The sequence below is a fragment of the Primulina huaijiensis genome, chromosome 12 (genome assembly GCF_012295235.1).
Source record: "Primulina huaijiensis isolate GDHJ02 chromosome 12, ASM1229523v2, whole genome shotgun sequence".
Lineage (NCBI taxonomy): Eukaryota > Viridiplantae > Streptophyta > Magnoliopsida > Lamiales > Gesneriaceae > Primulina > Primulina huaijiensis.
Window position 1 is genome coordinate 19,620,391 of NC_133317.1, and position 21,013 is coordinate 19,641,403.

Sequence of the window (21,013 nt, forward strand, 5' to 3'; positions counted from 1 at the left end):
CACCCAATGAGCGTTTCGAACGCCGAAATAAAATTTTTTAAACTTCCATTGCGTCTTGGGTGCGAGAAAACGATACTCCAACACTTGGATACTTTCCGAATATGGATGTTAAACAGATAATCGATGGAAGTACGACCTCAATGTATTTCTTAAGATTTTCATAAACACAGAAAAATTAATGAAATATAGTAACTGAGAATCACTGTGATTTGGCTAGATTTGCATGCGAAGCATAAAAGCAAATGAGATTCATAATATAATAAAACATTGATAAAAACATTTGTCGTTTTACAAATAATTATAACAGATTATAATTCAAATATTTGAAAGCATTCAACTCAAATATCAAATTTTGAATTATAATTGTAAGGCATTTGAGGTTTACCAAAGTATATTAATTGGGACATACCATCAAGCTACAAAAGTCCATTATCCCTAAAAAAATTGAAAATGAACAGATCGAGATTAATTAGAGACATTTGGGAAATTGGGCTCTCAAAATTCACCAAATTTCATCATCAAATGTCAACACCACCCTTGGCGAAAAATAATTGTCACTCCTATCATATTTAAATAATTATTTTAAAATTACCCAAAAATTATTTTTATAAAAATTAGCAATATAATCCTGTTAATATAATAATATTAACTTTATAATCTAGCTAGACACATACATAAGTAAATTTTTTGATCATTCAAATCATTGTAATTTAATAAATAAAAATAATATGCTATAAGTAAATATTTTGATATTTCAAATCATAATGATTTACACAAATCTTCACCTAATATAGGGAATTAAAAAGAAGTAATGTCCAACATCCACTAACCAACTCACGAGAGATTTTAAATTAGACATTAATCTTTATATGTGAGACGGGTCAACCCTACCGATATTCACAATAAAAAGTAATAATTTTTCATGGATGACCCAATTAAGAGATCTGTCTCATAAAATACGACCCGTGAGACGTCTCACACAAGTTTTTTCCTTTAAATTATTTAATTATGTGTTTAAATGTTTAATTTATGAATATATATATATGTATGTCGTGCGAAGAGCAAATTTTGATATATTTCAGGTATGACCATGATATAAGACAAATGAAATCGAGACTAGTCAAACAAGAAAGTGATAATTAGTCATATTTTTATGCATAAAGTTTTATGTATGATTTCATTTTGAAAAATTGCACTCTTTTAATTAAATTCATGGGCGAGGCAAAACAAAGGAAAACACAGATAAACCTTTTCCCTATCATTTGTGACACCATTTTCCCGCGTTTGAAATTTTCATTTTCAGATCCATGAAGATTTTTGTGTCGTTCTTTCGTTTGGAGGATAGCATCGTGTTCACGGAGTCTACCGGCAACAGGGCCAAATATGCATATATACCGATATTATGTTGTGTTATTTTAAAAGGATGATGCATGATGGTGTGCATCCGTGAAGCGTAAGCCATTCCCGGTGAATCTGGAAGAGTGGTTGGGTGTATGAGTTTAAATTATGAATTTAAGGGGATGTTTTAATGTTTATTGGGGGTTGGTTTATTTCACGGGGTTGAATGGTGTTTCACGTTTGTGCGTTGGGTGATGGAGTAAGATGCTTGTCATTCACGTTCACTGTCTGCACAACCCACAGCTAGAGGCATGCTCCTGTTCTTCCGAGCGTGGTTCGGCATAAAAATTGTTCTAAAAAGTCATGGTTAGAGCGAGAAATGCTCTTCCTTCTCTCTAATTGAAAAGGAGTGCGACTTTTCCCGCTTTGGATTGCTTTTCTAGTTCGATTTTTTCATATTATCTACGGGTCTCGATCTTTACTGCTAGGGTTCTTGGTGGTTGTGATTTGGTTGCTTATTCTGTGGATTTGTATTACGAGGTATCTGGTTAGTGCTGGTTCTGTCCTAGTGGTTAATTGAGGGTGGTGTGGTTGGTGCTTCTATTACCTTCATTGTAGCTTCTCGACTGTAACACTGGTTTACGAACTTCAACTGTTTGATTCTTTGTCTCAATGAGTTCTGCTACTCTTGCTGTTAAAAATCTGGCAATGCAACCTACTATGTGTGGGGTTCCTGAACTTCCCCACAACTGTCCCACTGAAGAACTGAACGCTGGCCTTGGTAATTGCCCTCAAAACACTACTGTTGTTAATCACAAACCGAGCAACATATTAGACAGATCTTCAAATGCTCACTTGAATCCTGCTGGGGTGATTGGTAAGGAAAATAGAGCTTCTTATGCTAGTTTGTTAAAAAACAATAGGATGGCTATATCAACTACAAGCTGGAATTGGTGGAATCAGGTTGGAAACTTAAGTTTGGATTGGATGACATTGATTCCATAGAACAGACATACGGTATATGCTTGCTTGGATACGTTATCAGTGGTAAACCTCCTACTGCTGCCCTCTTTGATCTGGTTAAACATTGGGGGAAGGATATCCATTTCCAAACACACGACAGTGGTTGGATTGTTTTCACCTTTCCCAATGTTGAAACTAGAGAACGTATTCTGAGGGGAGGCTCTTACATGGTTTATGTCTTCTATTTGTTTCTCAAAGAAATGTCGAGATGCTTCAGATTTAGGGAAGAAGACATGAATTCCCTACCAGCTTGGGTTCAAATTCACGGGCTACCTCTAGATTGTTGGGAAATATACTTAGTAAGTTGGCTTCTCGTGTTGGTAATCCTATTCATATGGACATGCTAACACATGATCGGAAAAGAGTTAAATATGCTCGAGTGTTGGTTGAGATAGAGATTTCGAAGCCAAAAGTTACTAAGCTACAAGTTGAGTTACCAATTGGGGATGTGGATGTAAGATTTGAGTATGAACAAGTATCAAAATTTGTGCTAGCTGCCACCGTGTAGGTCATGAATCAGATAAGTGTTTTAGAAACTTTAGGGCAAGCAACATAGCAGATGGTACCACCGATATCTCGGTTAACAATCAAATCAAGCACAGCAGATCGACAAGTGTAGTGTGGAGGAAGGGAAATTCGAGGGGTAGATCTAGATAATCAAAACCTTACAAGCATGCTCCGCCACGACCGTCTCCTCCAAAATTGGGTAATGATGCAGATACTATTGGGAAGGAACAGAAGGATGGAACTCCGAATATTTAGAATATTTGGAATACTCAGGCTATGGGTTTGGGTAATCACTGTGATGAGGAATCAATTATGAATGGGGAAATTAACTTGGATTCACATATGGATAATCTAAGTCCTACAATTGAAGTATCCACGATCGATAAAGGAAAGGGTTTGGCTACCACATATTGTACCACTGCTGGGAAGTGTGATGACATCCCCTTAGATGAGAATGGATTTGAGACAATATCTAACAAGAAAAATAAGAAGAAAAGAAAGAAAAAAGGAAACAATTCGGCAGTGCTACTACAAGAAAAAAAAAGAAGAAGAATATGGCCGTATTTTATGAAGGAATGGAAAGGTCCAGCTCGTGTGACACTGAGTATGTGAATATTGAAGACAAAAATAGAAGACAAGGTATTTTGGAAATACAGAGAAGGGGCGGCAACCCGACATTGTCTCTGTGTGCAAATAAAGCTCGGTTGCTGGAATATTAGAGGTTTTCACAAACCTCTAAAACAAAAGAGTGTCCAATCTCTTTTGGGCATTCATAAGATTGATGTCTTTGACATTTAGAATCTAAATTTGATGATAAAGCTCTTCAAAAACTGTTGTGTTCTCGGTTTCAATGTATGAAAGCTTGACATAACTTTGTTTTGAATAATAAAGGTAGAATAAAGGTGTTGTGGAACCCTTTGAAAGTTGGTTTGAATATTATTGGTATCACTGAGCAATCCATCCACGTGAGTATAGAATGTTCGTTTACTAAAAATACATTTTGTGCTTCTTTTGTGTATGGTTTTAATACTATTGTACAAAGGAGAGCACTATGGGATGATTTGAAACTATTTGGATCCTCTTGTACCTTGCCATGGATAATTTTGGGCGACTTTAACAATGTTTTGTCACAAGATGAGAAAAAGGGGGCATTTAAAGTTAAAAACTATGAAATTCAAGACTTTGTTGATTGTATTGCCTCATTGGACCTCTTGGATCTGAAATTTACCGGTTGTTATTTCACTTGGATGAGTCCTGATATGTGTAGTAAGTTGGATCGTGTACTTGTTAACCATAATTGGAATTCTTCCAATCTTGATGGTTTTGCTACTTTTTTGGCTCCGGGATGTATCTCTGATCACACGGTTAGTATTGTTTCGATACTTGAGCCTTGTCAACAAAAAAAATAAGCCATTCAAAATTTTCAACATGTGAGCTTTAAGTGATGATTTTATGGATCTAGTGGAAAACAATTGGTGCTTCAGCGGTCATTGAACGACACAATATCGACTTAAGCATTTCTTTAATGGGTTAAAAGAGCCACTGAAGGTTCTGAACAAAAAAAAGTTCGGTAATATCTCGGCACGAGCTAGTGCAGCGCAGAAAAATCTCGAAAATTTACAGATTGGTATGCTGAAGTCGGGGGGCCATGACAGATGATTATAGAGATGTTAAGCGAAAGATAGAGTTGTTATTGGAAGTAGAAATAATGTTCATTGCTCAGAAAGCGAGGATTAAATATTTGAAACAGGGGGACATATGCACCAAATTCTTCCACGACTTGATCAAACGGAACAACAAGAGAAATGCAATTCTAGCAATTCAAACAGCTGACGGTAATACAACTACGAACCCCGGGGAAATAGCGCATCGCTTTGTTGAGTTCTATAAGGGGCTTTTGGGTTGTAAAGTGGACAAATTACGAGTGAATAGGGATACAATCGTGGCTGGACCGTGTGTACTGATGCAACATTGGGATGATTTGATAGATGCTGTGACAAAGTCAGAAGTCGAGGGAGCACTATATGATATTGACAATGATAAAGCACCCGGATCTGATGGCTATGCATCATTATTCTTCAAGAGATCTTGGAACATTATCAAGGATGACGTGTGTGCTGCAGTGTTTGAATTCTTTGCGACAGGCCGGCTTCTCAAACAATGGAATCACTCGGTGATTGCACTGGTTCCAAAGTTGGCCAATGCTTCTTCGATTAATGAGTTTTGCCCCATTTCTTGTTGTACTGTTTTCTATAAACGCGTCTCTAAAATTTTGATTAGCAGGCTTCGTGGTGTGATGGGTGAACTAGTAGATGTGGCTCAAGTAGCATTTATTCAGGGTTGATCCAAAGTGTATAATATACACTTAGCTCAAGAATTGTTAAGAAAGTACGCTCGAAACGTGGCTCACTGAGATGCATATTGAAAGTCGACTTGCAGAAAACATATGACACAGTTGACTGGAATTTCTTGAAGGAGGTATTAACGTGCTTGAACTTCCCTTCCAGGTTCACCAAATGGATTATGGAGTGTGTCTCATCAACGTCTTATTCTATTATGATCAATGGACAATACCATGGCAACTTTGAGGGTAAAAGAGGATTGAGACAAGGTGACCCACTATCACTTTTCTTATTTACTTTGTGCCTCGAAGTACTTTCACGATCTCTCAAGCACATGTCTAGTCTCCGAATTTCGGTTTTCACCCAAAACGTCGGAACTTGAGAATAACACACTTAGCGTATGCAGATGATTTGCTACTTTTATCGCATGGAGACACAAGAAGTGTGCAAATGATTATGCAATGCTTGAACGTGTTCGGTGATATGGCTGGCCTTCGAGTTAACTTGCTCAAATCTAACATTTTTTTATAGCTAGCATCGATGATAATGTGAGACAAGAAATCTTAGACATCACTGGTTTTGCTCCTGGGCTGTTGTCATTTTGGTACCTAGGAGTTCCCCTTGCGGCGCGGCGGTCGACAGCATCAGACTACAGTCTTCTGGTAGACAACATTGGAAAAAGGTTAGTTCATGGCCTCACCAATCATTATCTTATGCTGGAAAACTTGAATTAATTAGGGCGGTGATTCAAGGAGTGGAATGTTTTTGGTTATCTATACTACCTATACCGAATTGCATCATTGACTCGATCCATTCGATATGCCGGAAGTTTGTGTGGCCAACAAAACACCCGTCGATTGCTTGGAATATGATATGTAAACCCCTGGATGATGGAGGTTTTGGACTCAAAAACTTGAAAGCATCGAACAAATCACTAATTGCGAAAACATTTTGGAAGATACACATGAGGAAAGATAGCCTCTGGATTAGATGGGTAAATCAGATCTACAGTTGCTTTGGGGATGTTTGGAATTGGGGATGGCATAAAGAAGAATCACCACTTATAAAGTAGATTATATCCATTCGGGATGAGATGGTGCGTAGTTCAGGTTCGGTGGAAGCAGCTATGACTCGGCTTAATAGTTGGTTTGGCACGACTGGAGGTTTATCTAAGGCTTACAACTTCTTTGTTAAGGCGACTGGGAAATGGCCTTGGAAACCCCTACTTAGCAGGAATTTTGTGTTACCTAAGCATAGATTTTTGCTATGGTTGCTAGCCCACAGGAAGCTACTTACACAAGACAGATTGGGGTTTGTCACTGATAAAGCTTGTGTGCTCTGTCAAACTAGTGATGAATCGGTAGCTCACTTTTGCTTTGAGTGTCGAATCTCCAAAAAAATATGGGATGGGATAAGGCAGTGGCTTGACATGAAGAAATTAATGGGTTCCCCATCCGCTATTTTAAAAGCTTTTCATTATGGAGGTAACTAGACGATAGCGAGGATGAGAATTACTGCACTTGCAGCTACGGTCTATCAGATTTGGAACCTGCGTAATTTCAGCAGGATTTACACTTGTCTACTGAAACTCATAGCATTACAACTCAACACTTTATGAAATCAGGTTCTAGCAAAGAAAGTTCATCATATTACAAACACTTCACACTTTACAGTAGATAATACAATAAAAGAGAGTGATTCATGGTAGCAAAAATGATCTTTTGAATCAGATAAGACTTTAGAGCATGTGTTGGTTTTTCTTAAGCTTTCAGTATATATGAGAAACTTGAGTGCGTGAATGATTGAAGTTGTCGAGAGTGGTTTGTGAATCATCAAGAAGCTTTTTTATATTTCATCTTCAACATTCGAATAAGAACGACTCTTTTACCCGTTAAGAGTACCTGAATCCAAGAACTGGCTTGTTATTTGTTTATATTCAAAATAGTAGCGAGCGATAAATTATATATACGATTCATTTAATGACATTTAATGAAGTGTACTATTGTACAAAACGGCTACTTTAAATAGAGATATTATCTGATAGATAGTACAAAAAACACAAATATCATTAGTCTTTTTTCAAGATTATACTATTTGACATAGTCTGACGGGTTACTGTAAGAGAAGAACGTAATGATTATTGTCTCTGGTTTTGAACTACTGAATTCTAAGTACGTTGATGTCTGATATTGAATGTCTACTGGTGTTTCTTCTTAAAGTTTGTTCTGGTTTCTCTTAAACAGCACATCAACACAATTAAAATACCCTTAACAAAAGTAATTGCCAAAATAAATGTAACTTATATTTAAAATAAAAATTGTTTATTACGTAAAGCATATGAAATCCTCAACCAACATTTAGCTTGCAAGACATCTATTCTAAAACTGATATAACTCTTGGGTTTTCGCCCACTGGCGTCATAAAAATATGTAGCAGGAATATAGTATAAAACTTTTTTGTTCAATAATCGAGAACGAACGATCGCGCTAGATTTATATAAATCATGCAAATATTAAATTTAACGAATTAGAGATTACCAATGTAGGATGAAAATCTGAAAGGGGTAATCCTCAAAGTCCAAACAACCTAAACCATATCTACTAGCCCAATACCAGTGCTAGTTGATACCTACTTTTTCTCATGAGAGAAATATGATCTATGGTTTTATGTGATATGATTTGTGTATTAGTCCTTTTTTTTTTTACTTGAATGTAATAATATTTATAATGGTGTCTCCTAATGAGTTTAAGATTATAAAATCCCAACAAACTAACATTTGATTTGTAGGGCATATCCCTAACAGATCCAAGAAAGAAAAGGGAGCGGGTCGGACCCGTCCTGTAATCCTTCTATTGAAATTGAAAGCTTTTTAAATTTTCTCCCCTTCCCGTATCCAACTGGATTTGATTTTTTTGGATTTCTTCATTGCGTGGCTTGTTTGATTGGATTCAGGATTGTTCATTTTGACCGAAAATTCAGTTAACTAAAAATCTGAACCGAATTAAACAATTCACTTAAAACAACAAAATTCGTTTTTTCGGTTCGATTTTTCATTTATAAACTAGAAATTTGATTTAAAAACTAAAAAAAATTATTTAAAAAAAGGTTTTCGGTTTTGTTCAATTAACAGAACTAAAAACTAACCTGAACGAAAAATCGAAAATCCAAAAAACTAAAAACCTAACCAAATTATGATTCGGTCTGATGAATTTTTTGGTTTAATTGGATCTCTTTGATGCACGACCTTTGTTCATCAACATCCACCTTTTCGAATTCGACATACAAGTGGAGCCATCGCATGTCGGAACTATATATATATTCAGACAACTGTAAGCTATGATCAACTTCAATGGGTAAATGTTAATAGTTATTATTTAATTATTCATTATTATTATTAGTACTTTTCTAATATAGTTTTTTTAAATTAATTTGCATGATATATTTTGTAAGTATAGATTTAAGACATGATGAAATTTATGAGGATGATGTGGTCATGAAATAATATTCTTTGAAAATATCTCCAAAATTTTCCAATCCAAAGGGTTCGATTTATTGCATAATGAGAATTTCAGTCACTAGATTTTGACATTTTCTTCAGCATACCTTTCCCTCTAATAACATTCGAAGCTTTCTCATTCTTCATGATCCGATGAAACAAGGTAGCTCTATCTTCTTCAACGATTTCTCTCAGCAATTCGTCTTCGATTTTCGGGGCTTGCCAATGGGATGGATCCTCCACATGTTCTTCACTAAATATCATATCTGAAACCCACTCCTTCCAAGTCGTCCGGCTGTGTTTTTCTTCTTCTAACGTCCCGGTCGCCAGCAGTTGGTACACGTAAACGACCTTATTCTGACCCGGTCGGAAAGCTCGAGCGATTGCTTGCTTGCTTTTCGAAGGGTTCCATTCTGAATCAAGTAAAATAACTCGAGATGCAGCTGTCAAACTGATGCCTTCAGCACAAGCTGTTATCGAGGCGAGCATGACTTTTGATGGCCCTCCTGGCTCTTCAAATTTGTCCATGACTCGACCCCGTTCGAAAAGTTCGATGTCACCTTGGAGAACTAGCACTTCTCGACCCTTACGCCACCCATAAAACCTCTCAAATATCTGAAGAAACAAGTTGATTGGGGCAATATTGTGGCAAAATATCAGCACCTTTTCGTTTCTCATAATGCATCGCGGAATGAGGTTCATGACAAATCGGACCTTCGAACCCGACTTCATATCAAACTTATATTGCTCAAGGTGGTCCAGCTCGTCCGAGCTACAATAGTTACGAGAGCATGATGTAGTTTTTATCAACCAAGGATGGATCGCTCCGAGAGTTATTAACAACTCGAGTTCCAACGGAAATCCCTTGTAGACTGGTCTTTGATTCTGAAGTTTTATCAAGATGTCTTGTTGAAGACTGGTGGATTTCATCATCAATGTGTAGCATTGTAAGCCAGGGAGTCTATCCGAGCTTCCCCCCTCATAAACATCTATGAATTTACTCGTCAGTTTCTTTAAAGTCTTCAAAGCTTGTGCCCTTTCTTCTCCCTTATTCGAGTCGATTTTCTTGGATATTTTATCAATCAGAAGCTTTCTTCCCCGGTTTTCGAGAGAAAACTGTGTTTGTCGCTCTTTATTTCTCTTCTCATACTTGGGATCCAGCTCCCTCAAAACCTCGTTCACAAAAACAGGCCTAGCTAAACAAAGGGTGTTGAAATATTCACCGAAATTATTCTGAAACAGCGTACCCGAAAGCAAAACACGAAGCCTCGTATTAACCTTCATCAACCCTTTCCTAAGTCTCGATTTCGTGCTCCTTGGATTATGCCCTTCGTCAAGTATCAAGATTCCGGGACATTGCTTCAGTAATTGAGCCATATATTTCCTATGGGCGTAATGCGAATCTTCACGAGTCAATGTTAAGAAAGACGTATAACCCATTAGTAGAATGCTCGGATGAGAAAGCCATTTCTGCATCTTTTCCAAGCAGTCGAGAACGTGGAGCACGTCTTGATTGCGAGGAAGGCCCGGAGCTAACTTCAGTCTCTGCTTCAAAACTTCGCCTTTATACGTTTGACCACCATGGATCTGATAAACCGGGATTGGTACCTTCCACTTTATTATTTCTTTATACCATGTATATAGTGTGGTTTTCGGTGCAAGGACGAGTGGCCGAGATCCCGGAAACAATTTCAGGTAGCTTACAAGAAAAGCAATGATAAGCAAAGTTTTACCGGCTCCGGGAGTGTGGGAAATTACACAACCACCCCTTTTCTTTTTCTTCTTTTCCATTCGGGATGGCACCAAAGAACCAGCAATGTTTCGCCACAGGAATTCAAATGCTTTCTTTTGGTGGAACCGTAATTTCGGTTTGAGCTCGGGTATCAAGGCCCACACGTTGTTTTCACCTTGGCCCTCAACAGACGGAGTGATCGAGGGACCAGGAATGCAAAATTTATCTAGTTCACCATGTTCACTTATTTTACTTTCTGAATCGTCCTCTGCAGTTTGATCCTTGTTTGAATTCAAGGGTAGAGTGGATGACTGCAAGAGGAAAACAAATAGTGAAAACTAATTTCACTAAGCAGCATTTTCATAACAGCATTTTTTTATGATTCTGCTTCAATGCGAAGCCACTCATGATACACATGGTATAACAAATCTAGTCCATGTAATGCCATAATAAATAAGTTTGCATCAATGCGGTATGAAAAATCCAAACTCGACTTACAAATGGTGGCAAGAAATCCTTTATTTCAGTCTCCACAAACCCGCATAATCGGCAAACAGTTCCAATTTGCTCATTGAGTCGGATATCGTGTTCACAGATGTATTCACTTTTCTTACTCGACTTTTTATCTTCAGGACTAGGTTGAGCATTGGTATCCTGTAAAAAATTCACGAACATTGGCAGCAACTTACATGAATTTAGTACAAGCACAACTCAAGGTAATAAAATTATACCTCGTTATCATCTAGCAGAAACCATGACGCAAGCGCAAGTTCCATTTCCTTCCACAACATGTCGATTTCCGAGATTTCTTCTTCGTCATTTCCTACCGGTTTCTCTTCTCTTTCTACGTTATTCGGGACTTTTGTTGACTGGCACTCTTTCCACTGATCAACCACAGGGACCTGCTCTGGTTCATTTTTAAGAGTTTCATCTATGTTAATCATGCATCTTCGGATCAACTCCCGGCATATTTGTGCACTTGCCGAACCCTTTCTAAGACCTCTCACATCATATATACTCTCTCTTACATAAACACAGTCCCTCGTTAAACTAACAGCATCACTGTTTCTCCTACTGTAATGCTTACGCGAGCCCTTCCCTCCCCCTCGACGACTACGCTCAACCTCCTTGAAGTTAAAATCAAATGTGTTCTTCTTACGTACAGATGCCAAATCAGTCATTGCAAAGTATTTTGAAACCATTTCTCCTATATTTTTCGACTGGTATTCAGGGAATTTGAAATTGGGAAAATCTTGATCATCAAAATCCGAATCGTTTTCAGCAGCTGTGCCTGACGGCATGACGGCATGTTGATCTACGTTATTCACGGTTCCATATTCTTTCCGAGGACGCTTAGACAAACCCAATTTCATACTGCCATACATCTTCCGTTTATAAGACCTAACCCAATCTTCATCACCACTGTGCTTCTTAAATTCGTCATCGGACTGAACCGACAGTGCTAGGGGCAAGTCATCATACTCGTCATTGTCCATGAAAACATCAGACTTATGCCTCTTGCTTTCACCTAACCTAGTCACCACGAAGTCATAATCAAGATCATCAGGCCCCATATACCGATCTGGTTGTATGATTCGACGTTTCGACCTCCGTAACTCCGTTAAATCATATGAAGACAATGATTCATTTTCATGTCCATCAGACCCGTCATCAAGGACTTCTGGATCAAATTTTAAAATTACGGGGGTTAATATCTCATTGTCCACCTTGAAATTCATGACATAAGAATGACTCTGAAGATTGTTTTCATCTTTCTCCAGGTTATGTTCAGAAATCACATAAACAACTCGATTCCGTATAGATCTTATGTCAAATGCCGTTTGCTTCAGAACAGATGAAACAAGGAACCATGAAATATCGGTCAAGAATCTCCCCATAAACAGTTTAGCCCTCTGCAGTGAAAAACAGTCCTCGGTGTAGCTCCACCGAAAATAGTTACCATCGCAGGGTTTCTGTTCGAGTTTCTGAAGAATGTAAATCTGATCAATATTCAACAACCTTGTTTCTTTACTAAGTTTTTTGTTTCCCAGAATGATATCCGGGCCTTGGTCGATGTAGAAGCTGACATAGAACTGGCAAGTACACTCAGTATCATGAGGTTTCCTCTGGATAGACCTTATTTTTGCATCAATCCAGAGCTACAACACAATGCGAAAGGTGACTTAAATAAAGATTTTCACGAAAAATATGCCCTAGGCAACAGATATAAAACCAAAAATAGATTATATGCTTTAATATAACCTCTCAAAAATATAAGTTCGCCCAATTTTCATATATTCCAACATAAAATTCAAATTTTTGTCATAACTTATAATTTGTCTATTGTTATATTATATTCTAAAATTCTATACCTGATGTTATAGAATGAAAGTAGCTCACCAAATATTTAAAAAAAAGATAAATATGATTGTCGCCTTATATATCCTCATGTGCCACAATATCTACGGAAAAAGAGATCTCACTCAGAAAACAAAACAAAATATACATTCCATTCTTCTGTACAAGCTCCAAAACAGCATTAAATACAAAACTTGAAATTGCCAGAAATAAAACCAAACATTCCACGATATTTCAAGTTCTGAACATGCTGAGAGCATTTGAATTCTAGACTATGACATATTGTTAGAATATTTTTTACCCTAAAGTTTTGTCGAGTTGTTTTAGGAAACAAAGTACTACTTTGATGTATTTCAGGTTTCCGACCACTGAGACAAAAGTCCGACAGCTCCAAGTGCACTTATCTTTCAAGCTGCTGGACATTTAAGTTCTGACCATCATGCATTTATTTTAGGTCCGTCACTTGTTCTAAACGCCGGTCAAAAAGTGTGCAATTCAAAAAAGTTAAGTTACTTCCAATCGTTCAGAGAACTACCAGTTTTAGTATGAAGAACGGTAACTTACCAACTCCTGATGTGCCAGAAAGTTTCTTAGTTTGTCCAGACGTCAAACAACTTTTTAGAGATTATTCAAGGTAAAGATGAAAAAGCAAATTGAACGTTAAATGACATTTTACTGCAGTGTAAGATGTTGATAGAGACAAGGCCAAACTGTCCAGAACTAGTACAAGTATTCGTTGGAAAGCATTTCCGATCATTGAAGACTTCAACTATATATATATATGAACTCTGAAGATCAAAATCAACTCTGAACAATCTGCATTCTTGTGCACTTGCTTACCATCTACTTCAAAGACTTCATAGCACTCTAAAGAGATCTTATCTTCAAACTACTATTTCAAGCACAAGTTTATCAGAAATTCTATCGGATCTTTCAAGTATCAATTTGTGCCACATCAACAACTTAAGCCGTCAAATCTGGCTGTTAGGTTTTGAATTTGTTGTCTGGTGAACTGAGAGTTCTTAGATATCCAGATTTGTAAAGTGATCACTCAGAGTTTCAGTTAGGCAGTGCTAAGTTCTAAATGAAGTGGGTTGTTACAAGACGTTGTAAAGCCAAAGTCTTTTAGTGAAACCTTCCTAAGTGGAAGAAGGGGACGTAGGAGTTTTATATCCGAACATCCATAAAAACATTTGTGATATTACTTTACGTACTTTATGTTCTTGAATATTTCATTTCAAGTCGTTTCTTGTTAAACCGTGAAATATTGTTCCTCACTAGTCAAGCCAGACCATCTCCGCACTTACACTTTTAGTGGTCCAGCAAGTCTAACCTTTCAAGAATATTTTTTAACAGCCTAAAAACTGCTAAGAACGGTTCAAATTCAATGATATTTTAAAATAGATTAGTCACTCTCTCTAAACTCTAATCCGATCCCAACACATATACATAAGGATAACTCTATATATAACACAAGAAAACAACTCGTTTATTGAAAAAATTGCACTTACGGTATCAACATCTCTTTTGTCATCTTCATCATTTGAGTTTCCAGGAGTCCAGATCACGCATATATCAACTCCTTGTCTTAAGAATGTCGTGCAATCGAACAAAGTCGCTTTTCTTGACTTTACACGGAGATGTGACATTGGAATGTCCTCTTCAACTACATTTCCGTTAAAAACAATATCCGTTGAGAAAGTTCCACCCCTAACTTTTAAGCGCTCCACAGGGTACCATGAATCACACCAAAATGCCTCAAAAGCTATAGAATCACAAAGACATCAATTTAAAACTAAAAAATATAAATAACGGAACAGGGAATAGATGTCAAAGGAAAAATAGTCTAGGATTGAGACATACGATTTGGATCAAATGGATGGTTGCTTTCATATATATTCTTCCTCTTCAAGATTCCTTCGTCACCAAGCGGCACAATCTCCATGACGAAAGAACTGAGATTTCAGCACAATCAACCTGCTGTTTTTGGCCAGCAGAGTGACACAAGTAAATTAATTGCTTATCAACAAGATTCCTTTTATAGGTATTTCAGTACGTATCCTAAAAACTTGTGATACTTTAAGTGACAGCCGAGCATTATAGAAACGCCAGCTATCGAAAGACGATTTACAATCGAAAAATATCAAGGTAAAATTTTATTTTACCAATTTCAGAACAAAATTTATCAGGACCTTCTGATAAATGCACACATGGCAAAAAAAAAAGGGAAAATATCTTAAATGTTTTCTAAAATTCGAGTTTCATCCCACCATATTTTAATCTTGCGTACACATTGTCTATAACTATATCCAAAGTGAAGTAAGTTTCCTGAAAAAGTTCCATCTTTTGTCACCTAATGACATTAAATTGTTCCTACTCGGACCGGCTCACCCCCTGGCTTCGATTTTCTGGGTCCGAATTTTGCGATGTCTTAGGCATAACAAGCCATTGTTGAAACAAGATTATAGAGATAAGATTATTATTTTAACCAGAAATATGAATTCAGACCATATATATGCTGATGAACGCTGACATTAATGAGGCCAATTATTAATTAAACTTTCCCTTAAAAGAGAAAACAGCAGCATTTTCATCCCTCTGTTTTCTCCTGGATTTCACCACTGAACAAACAAAAATCCCAAGCACCAACTGGGGAAAGAATCAATTACCTAAAATACTCCAAAACAGAAAACACTGAAAACAATTAAAAAATTACCGAATTCAGAGAAAATAATTCAACCTTTTCAATCCCTGTGTTCAATCCCAGATTTTTTCATCCTCCCCTACAAAAGGAAAACCAAAAATAATCAATAAAAAAACTCAATGATCCCTGATCAGAAATTAACAGATCAGTAAAAACAGAAGCAATAATAAAAAAAAGAATAATGGGTCAATTAAATCGTGACTGAAAGCTGAAAATCCTGGGAAGAAAACCAATTCCGGCTGTGGAGGAGGTCTACACTTATATCAAGCAGCAATAAATGAAACCAAGAAAAACTCAGCTGTATCCACAGAAATGTGAGTAAATTGGCGCGATAATAACGAGAGTGTAACAAGCAGGCAAGCACTGACTGATGACACAAAAATAAATGATGGGGGCAGTGAGAGAATCCAGTAACGAAGAAATAAAGAAGAAAAAGGACTGTAAAAAGTTCTTGGAGATTGTGTATCTTGTCTGGCTTTCTGCATTAAAACCCGGAAAGAGATGCAGCAGGTTGTTGAAGAAAGCTGGTTGGGAGTCGCGCCGGAAGAAGCGGAGGGTCAAGATTTCGAGATTCGATGAATCCGACGGTGGGAGTTGGTGGGTGGTGGGTCCCTGAGTTTGTGGAAAGGAGCACCACTCGAAAATGCCATGGATTCCCATGGAAAATCGAGGTTTCTTTTTGGTTCGTAAATTGACCTCTTTTTTTTCTTCTGCGTCAGTTTGAGAATCCATGAGAGTAAATTTCCCATTTCACCGTACATCGTAGTAGGTCATGCAAATCTGCCATTTAATGCTAATGAACGGAGGATCTCGCAATTAACTGATTTCATAAAGTAGGAATTATTATTTTGCAAAATTTATATTCATACACCACGACCTATACATAGAATCCTCCTAAATAATATAAATAGGAGGAGATTAGATCACGATCTGTCGGGTATTGAAATGAAATAGAATCGTGAATCATGAAATAACCATGAATGGGTATTATAAATTATGAGATATTCGATCAAATACGTGGATATTCATCGAAAGTAATGTCAATAGTGTTATAATAGATGTCATGTAAGTCAATGGTTGGTTAAGAAATTTATCGACTTAATTGTGATAAAAAATATTTATTTTAATATAATTTACATTTCATGGCTTCATTTCATTTTATCTATATACTCATGCAATCGACACAGATAAAGTTCTTGATTATACTTTAATACAAATGAATCGTAATTCGATCTTGAAACTCATTTGTAAACATTGTATACTCTAAATTAGTTCTTAACCGATTCAGCCACCTAAAATAAAGGAAAAGCCGATTGAGCTTGAGATTAACATCTGTGATGTTGCGTATTGTGTTTCATGGTAAGGGTATAAAGATGTACAATCACGCAAATGTGTAATTATACGATGATTGTTATTCTCTCGAACTTTCCAATTAGTTATCATTTATCGAGAAGAAAAGTATGTGGTTGTGATTGTACATGATTAGTCCTTATGACCCAGGACAACAGTGAGGCTCTACATATTAAGATTGTGCTTAGACTTGTTTACCGACTCCGCAAGGGTCACAAGGTGGCGAGGTTGGGTGCAATTGTGACATGTGTAGGAGCCAGTGCATTGTAGTCTGGAATTCACCGCTCACCTACGGTGTAGATATCATATGTGATCTAACAAAATAGTAATGCATAAGCATGCTTATCGGTTTCATGAATCTGGTTCTGGACAGATTCCAACGAGATCCGGGTCGGCCGGTTCATCAAATTGGTTCCAAGATGAACCAGTTCAGAACCGGCCGGAACCGGTTCTGAACTGGTTCCGGTTCCAAGATTTTAACTCTTGGAACCAATTCGATCTTGGACCGGTTCGGTAATTTTTAGACTTGTTCCGGTCCGGATTGGACTGGTTCTGAGTTTCATGTTTGACTATTAATTTTTTAATATAAAATTATTTTTATTAATGAACATTTTTTTATTTAGTATTTTGTGTTGAAACAATACTGAATAATCATAAAAATAAAATAATTGAAACATTGATTTTACAATTGAACATCTAAAATTCATCACGATTTATTAAAATATATTTTAAATATTCCGGATCTTCGTCGGAACTTGAGCTTTGAAATTCATCGATTGCTCTAGCGGTACTATTTTTTTTCGCTGCAAACCAATCTTGTAGGTATGTTAGCATGGAAAGTGTTTCTTGTATGCATGTTTGATAGAAATAGTTTTTACGTGTTTTATTGCATTAGTTTGTGTGTGTTTGCATTGTGCATGCGTACATTTTGTTTACATTTTGTTCATTTTAGAGTAAACATTTGCATTTGATCATGTCTCACTTGTGTGCAACAAAAATTTACAGGAAAAACAACCGGAAAAACTGAAATCGGAGCCAAGTGCCAAGCTGAAGAGATGATGTTCAGAAAGTGTGGCGCTCGAGCAGTAATTTTCTACCGCCCGAGCGCGTGACAATTCACTCCAAGAGGTGAAGTCCAGAGAGGTCAGCGCTCGAGCGGTAGTTTACTACCGCTCGGGCGCGAGAGGCGATCCAAGAAGAAAAATTGGCAGAAAGTGTGGCGCTCGAGCGGTAATTTTCTACCACCCGAGCGCTACCTATTTTTGGGAAAAATTTCTTGTCCGATTCCTTACCTTATTTTGGGGATATGAATGATATGGAAACAAGGGGAGGCCGTTTTTTTTATTATTCAGACATTGTTGGAGAGCCACGAGAAGCGTTGGAGAGAATTGGGCGCTTGGATTGAAGATTTGAAGATTCCGGGCATCGTTCTTCGCAATTTTCGTCAATTCTAGTATTTTTAATTTAGTTTTCATCTTTTAAACTTTGTTTTGCTGATTTCAATCATGAATTCTAGTAGCTAACTTTAGTATTTGTTGGGATTTGAGGGGATCCTACCCAAAACTTTGATTTAATTTAATTCATTTTCGATTTCTGGTTTATTCTTGATTATATTACTGTTTTTTTTCGTGTTGTTAGAGCATAGCTAACTTTAACAACGAGTTTATATTGCGAGTGAGTTCGAGAGAATAACTTGTTATAGGAACGAGTAGTATAATCTGTGGATCTACAATTTACATAGACATATGAAATTGGATACGCGCCGATAGTCATAGTCCTAAGGGTCGAAAACTAGGGGATTTCATAGATCGACATGCGATTCACTCTTGATAAATAATTAAAGACATTTAATTACTTCATTGAGTAGAATTAGTTTGGCATAGCTCGAGAGAGTGTGTTCAATTAAATAGGAAATCCTGTCGGAAGAATATAAGTACTATCGAACGAATTAATTAATTAGCGGGGGTAGGTGAACCGATATTCCCAAAAAATTCATTTTCCATTGAAATTTAATAAATCATTCTAGCTTATATATTTCAGCATTTAATTCTTGATTTTGTTTATTGAGTTTTAATTAATGTTAGTAGCAATACAACAATCAATCAATTTTCGTAGCTAAGGATTTAATAACTGAAAATAATAATTGTTAAATACAGTCTTCAGTGGAACGATACTCGTACTCACGTACATTATATTATTACTTGATATCGTGCACTTGAGATTAATTTTTGAGCATACAAAACCATATTTTTATTAAGGATTCCACAGTGCAAGTTTTGCTCGATCAATGTTAGCATGAGAAGTGTTTATGCTAACCAATCTTGTGCGCATTCGGTTCATTACATTGTTCACTAGCATACAAATCAAACAATTCTTGGAGAGATTGCATGATTGACTTCCTTTGATTGTCAACATTTTTCGAAGAAATTTAGCATAATATTAAAAAAAAACACATATAATACTCCTTGATTTTGATAATGTTGCTAAATCATGCACAATTGGGATATTCTCCAATATTTTAAATTTTTTTTCATATTTGAAACAAAATCACGCATAATAGAATCATCACGACATTCAATAAATTTATAAAACCTATTGAAAAGCAAAGGTAAAATTATAGTTGAAGTAGAGTAGTTAATGCCATAAAATTTCTCTGTTGCTTCTTTAAAAATTTCTAACAAAGAAACACATTTACTCAAAATGTTCTAACCATCGTCAGTCAATATTAAGATTCTGCCGCAATATTATTGTAACATGGAGTAACTAAATTTTGAAAACATAATAAAGTATGAAGCAAGTGATATAAAGAATTCCATATATTTGAACATGAAGTGGAAATTTTTTAAATTTAATTCTGTTTGATTCGACTAATGTTTTCCAATCACGTCCATGTCTTCTTTCAAGTAATAATTTCCCACATAATTTGAATTTTTCTATTAGTGTGGACATATGCTCATCACATGCACATTTTACACATAAGTTGATAATATGACATGCACATCTAACATAAAGCAAATTATCTTCTAAAATCGGTTTAGTGAATTTTTAAGATATTTAATCACAAGAGTGTTGGCACTCGCATTATTAATGTAATCGACGTTATTTTTATTTTGTATGCTATAAATCTTAACAACATTTATAACATATCTATCTATAATGTATGTGTTATGTGACGATTCTAAATAATCAAACGCCAAAATTCTTTTTTGCATAGTCCATGTATCATGAATCCAATGATATGTAACAACAAGATTAGATTCATATTTCAAATTAGTCTAAATATCAGTTGTCAAACTAACTTTACAAGAAATATTTGAAAGATGCTATTTTAGAGTTTCTTTATATTCTTTATAAATATCAAAACAATATTTATTAAGTGTGTGCCTAGAAATAATATGAAAACCAGGTTTAATAGTACAAGTAAATTCAGAAAAACCTTCTTGTTCAGCTATTATAAAAGGTTGACAACATTTGGTAACAAATTTTACGATAGCTTTTCGAGAAATTTCTTTTGTAATTGTGAAAGCTTTACCACTTGAAAGATTAATTTGTTGTTGTGTTGGTTCCCTACCGAATGGTTATAGCGTATCAGGGTCAAGTTTATGTACCTTAACTAAATATTTTTTCAAAGTGCCGGTACCACCGGAACCACCACCGTTTTGTAAGAATATCTCGTTTTGTAAATTTTACATACAACAAAAGAGTTGTTCGAACCTTGTTGTTCAATATCGTAGTGATCACAAATTTTGTTTCGCTTTGCTCGGGCAGTCGTCGTGCTCGTTGACATTGTGTTGCTTGCTCGGGTGGACGATGGCGTCCCTACATCTTTGTTGGGGAGTTCCATGGCTTCTTCCTCCTCGTGGCTAGGTTCTACTTCATCAAAGTCAGGGATGTAGCCAAAATGTTCGCCAAAGTCGGAAACGTACTCACCTCCACCACCATCATAGTTTGAAGATGATGCCATTGAAATAATAAATAAATAATGACAAAGAGAATACTGAGTTTAAATAAAATTATAACACAATTATTGAATATATTTTTAAGAAATAATAGCAAATAAAGATATTGATTGTAGATAAATGTAAAGTTGAGAGAAAATTGATGTGTGAAATATAAAAAAAATGACTTGTATTTATAGGTGATTTTTGGGGTTAAAATATATA

At 36.2% G+C, this 21,013-nt stretch overlaps 1 protein-coding gene across 8 annotated transcripts; it reads right to left on the minus strand.

Moving 5' to 3' along the window:
• Positions 1-8,736: 8,736 nt before the first annotated feature.
• Positions 8,737-16,275, minus strand: LOC140990565 (SNF2 domain-containing protein CLASSY 1-like). Of its 8 annotated transcripts, none has more exons than XM_073460312.1 (7): positions 15,757-16,275; positions 15,537-15,579; positions 14,660-14,773; positions 14,308-14,561; positions 11,170-12,597; positions 10,937-11,092; positions 8,737-10,749 (listed from the first exon to the last, which is right to left on the minus strand). In XM_073460312.1, the coding sequence occupies exons 3-7, from the start codon at positions 14,739-14,741 to the stop codon at positions 8,779-8,781; spliced, it is 3,891 nt and encodes a 1,296-aa protein (XP_073316413.1). In that variant the 5' UTR covers positions 14,742-14,773; positions 15,537-15,579; positions 15,757-16,275; the 3' UTR covers positions 8,737-8,778. The 8 variants fall into 8 exon arrangements, with proteins under 8 accessions (XP_073316413.1, XP_073316410.1, XP_073316412.1 ...); XM_073460309.1 differs by having other exon boundaries at positions 14,660-14,776; XM_073460311.1 differs by having other exon boundaries at positions 15,513-15,579.
• Between the last annotated feature and the right edge of the window lie 4,738 nt (positions 16,276-21,013).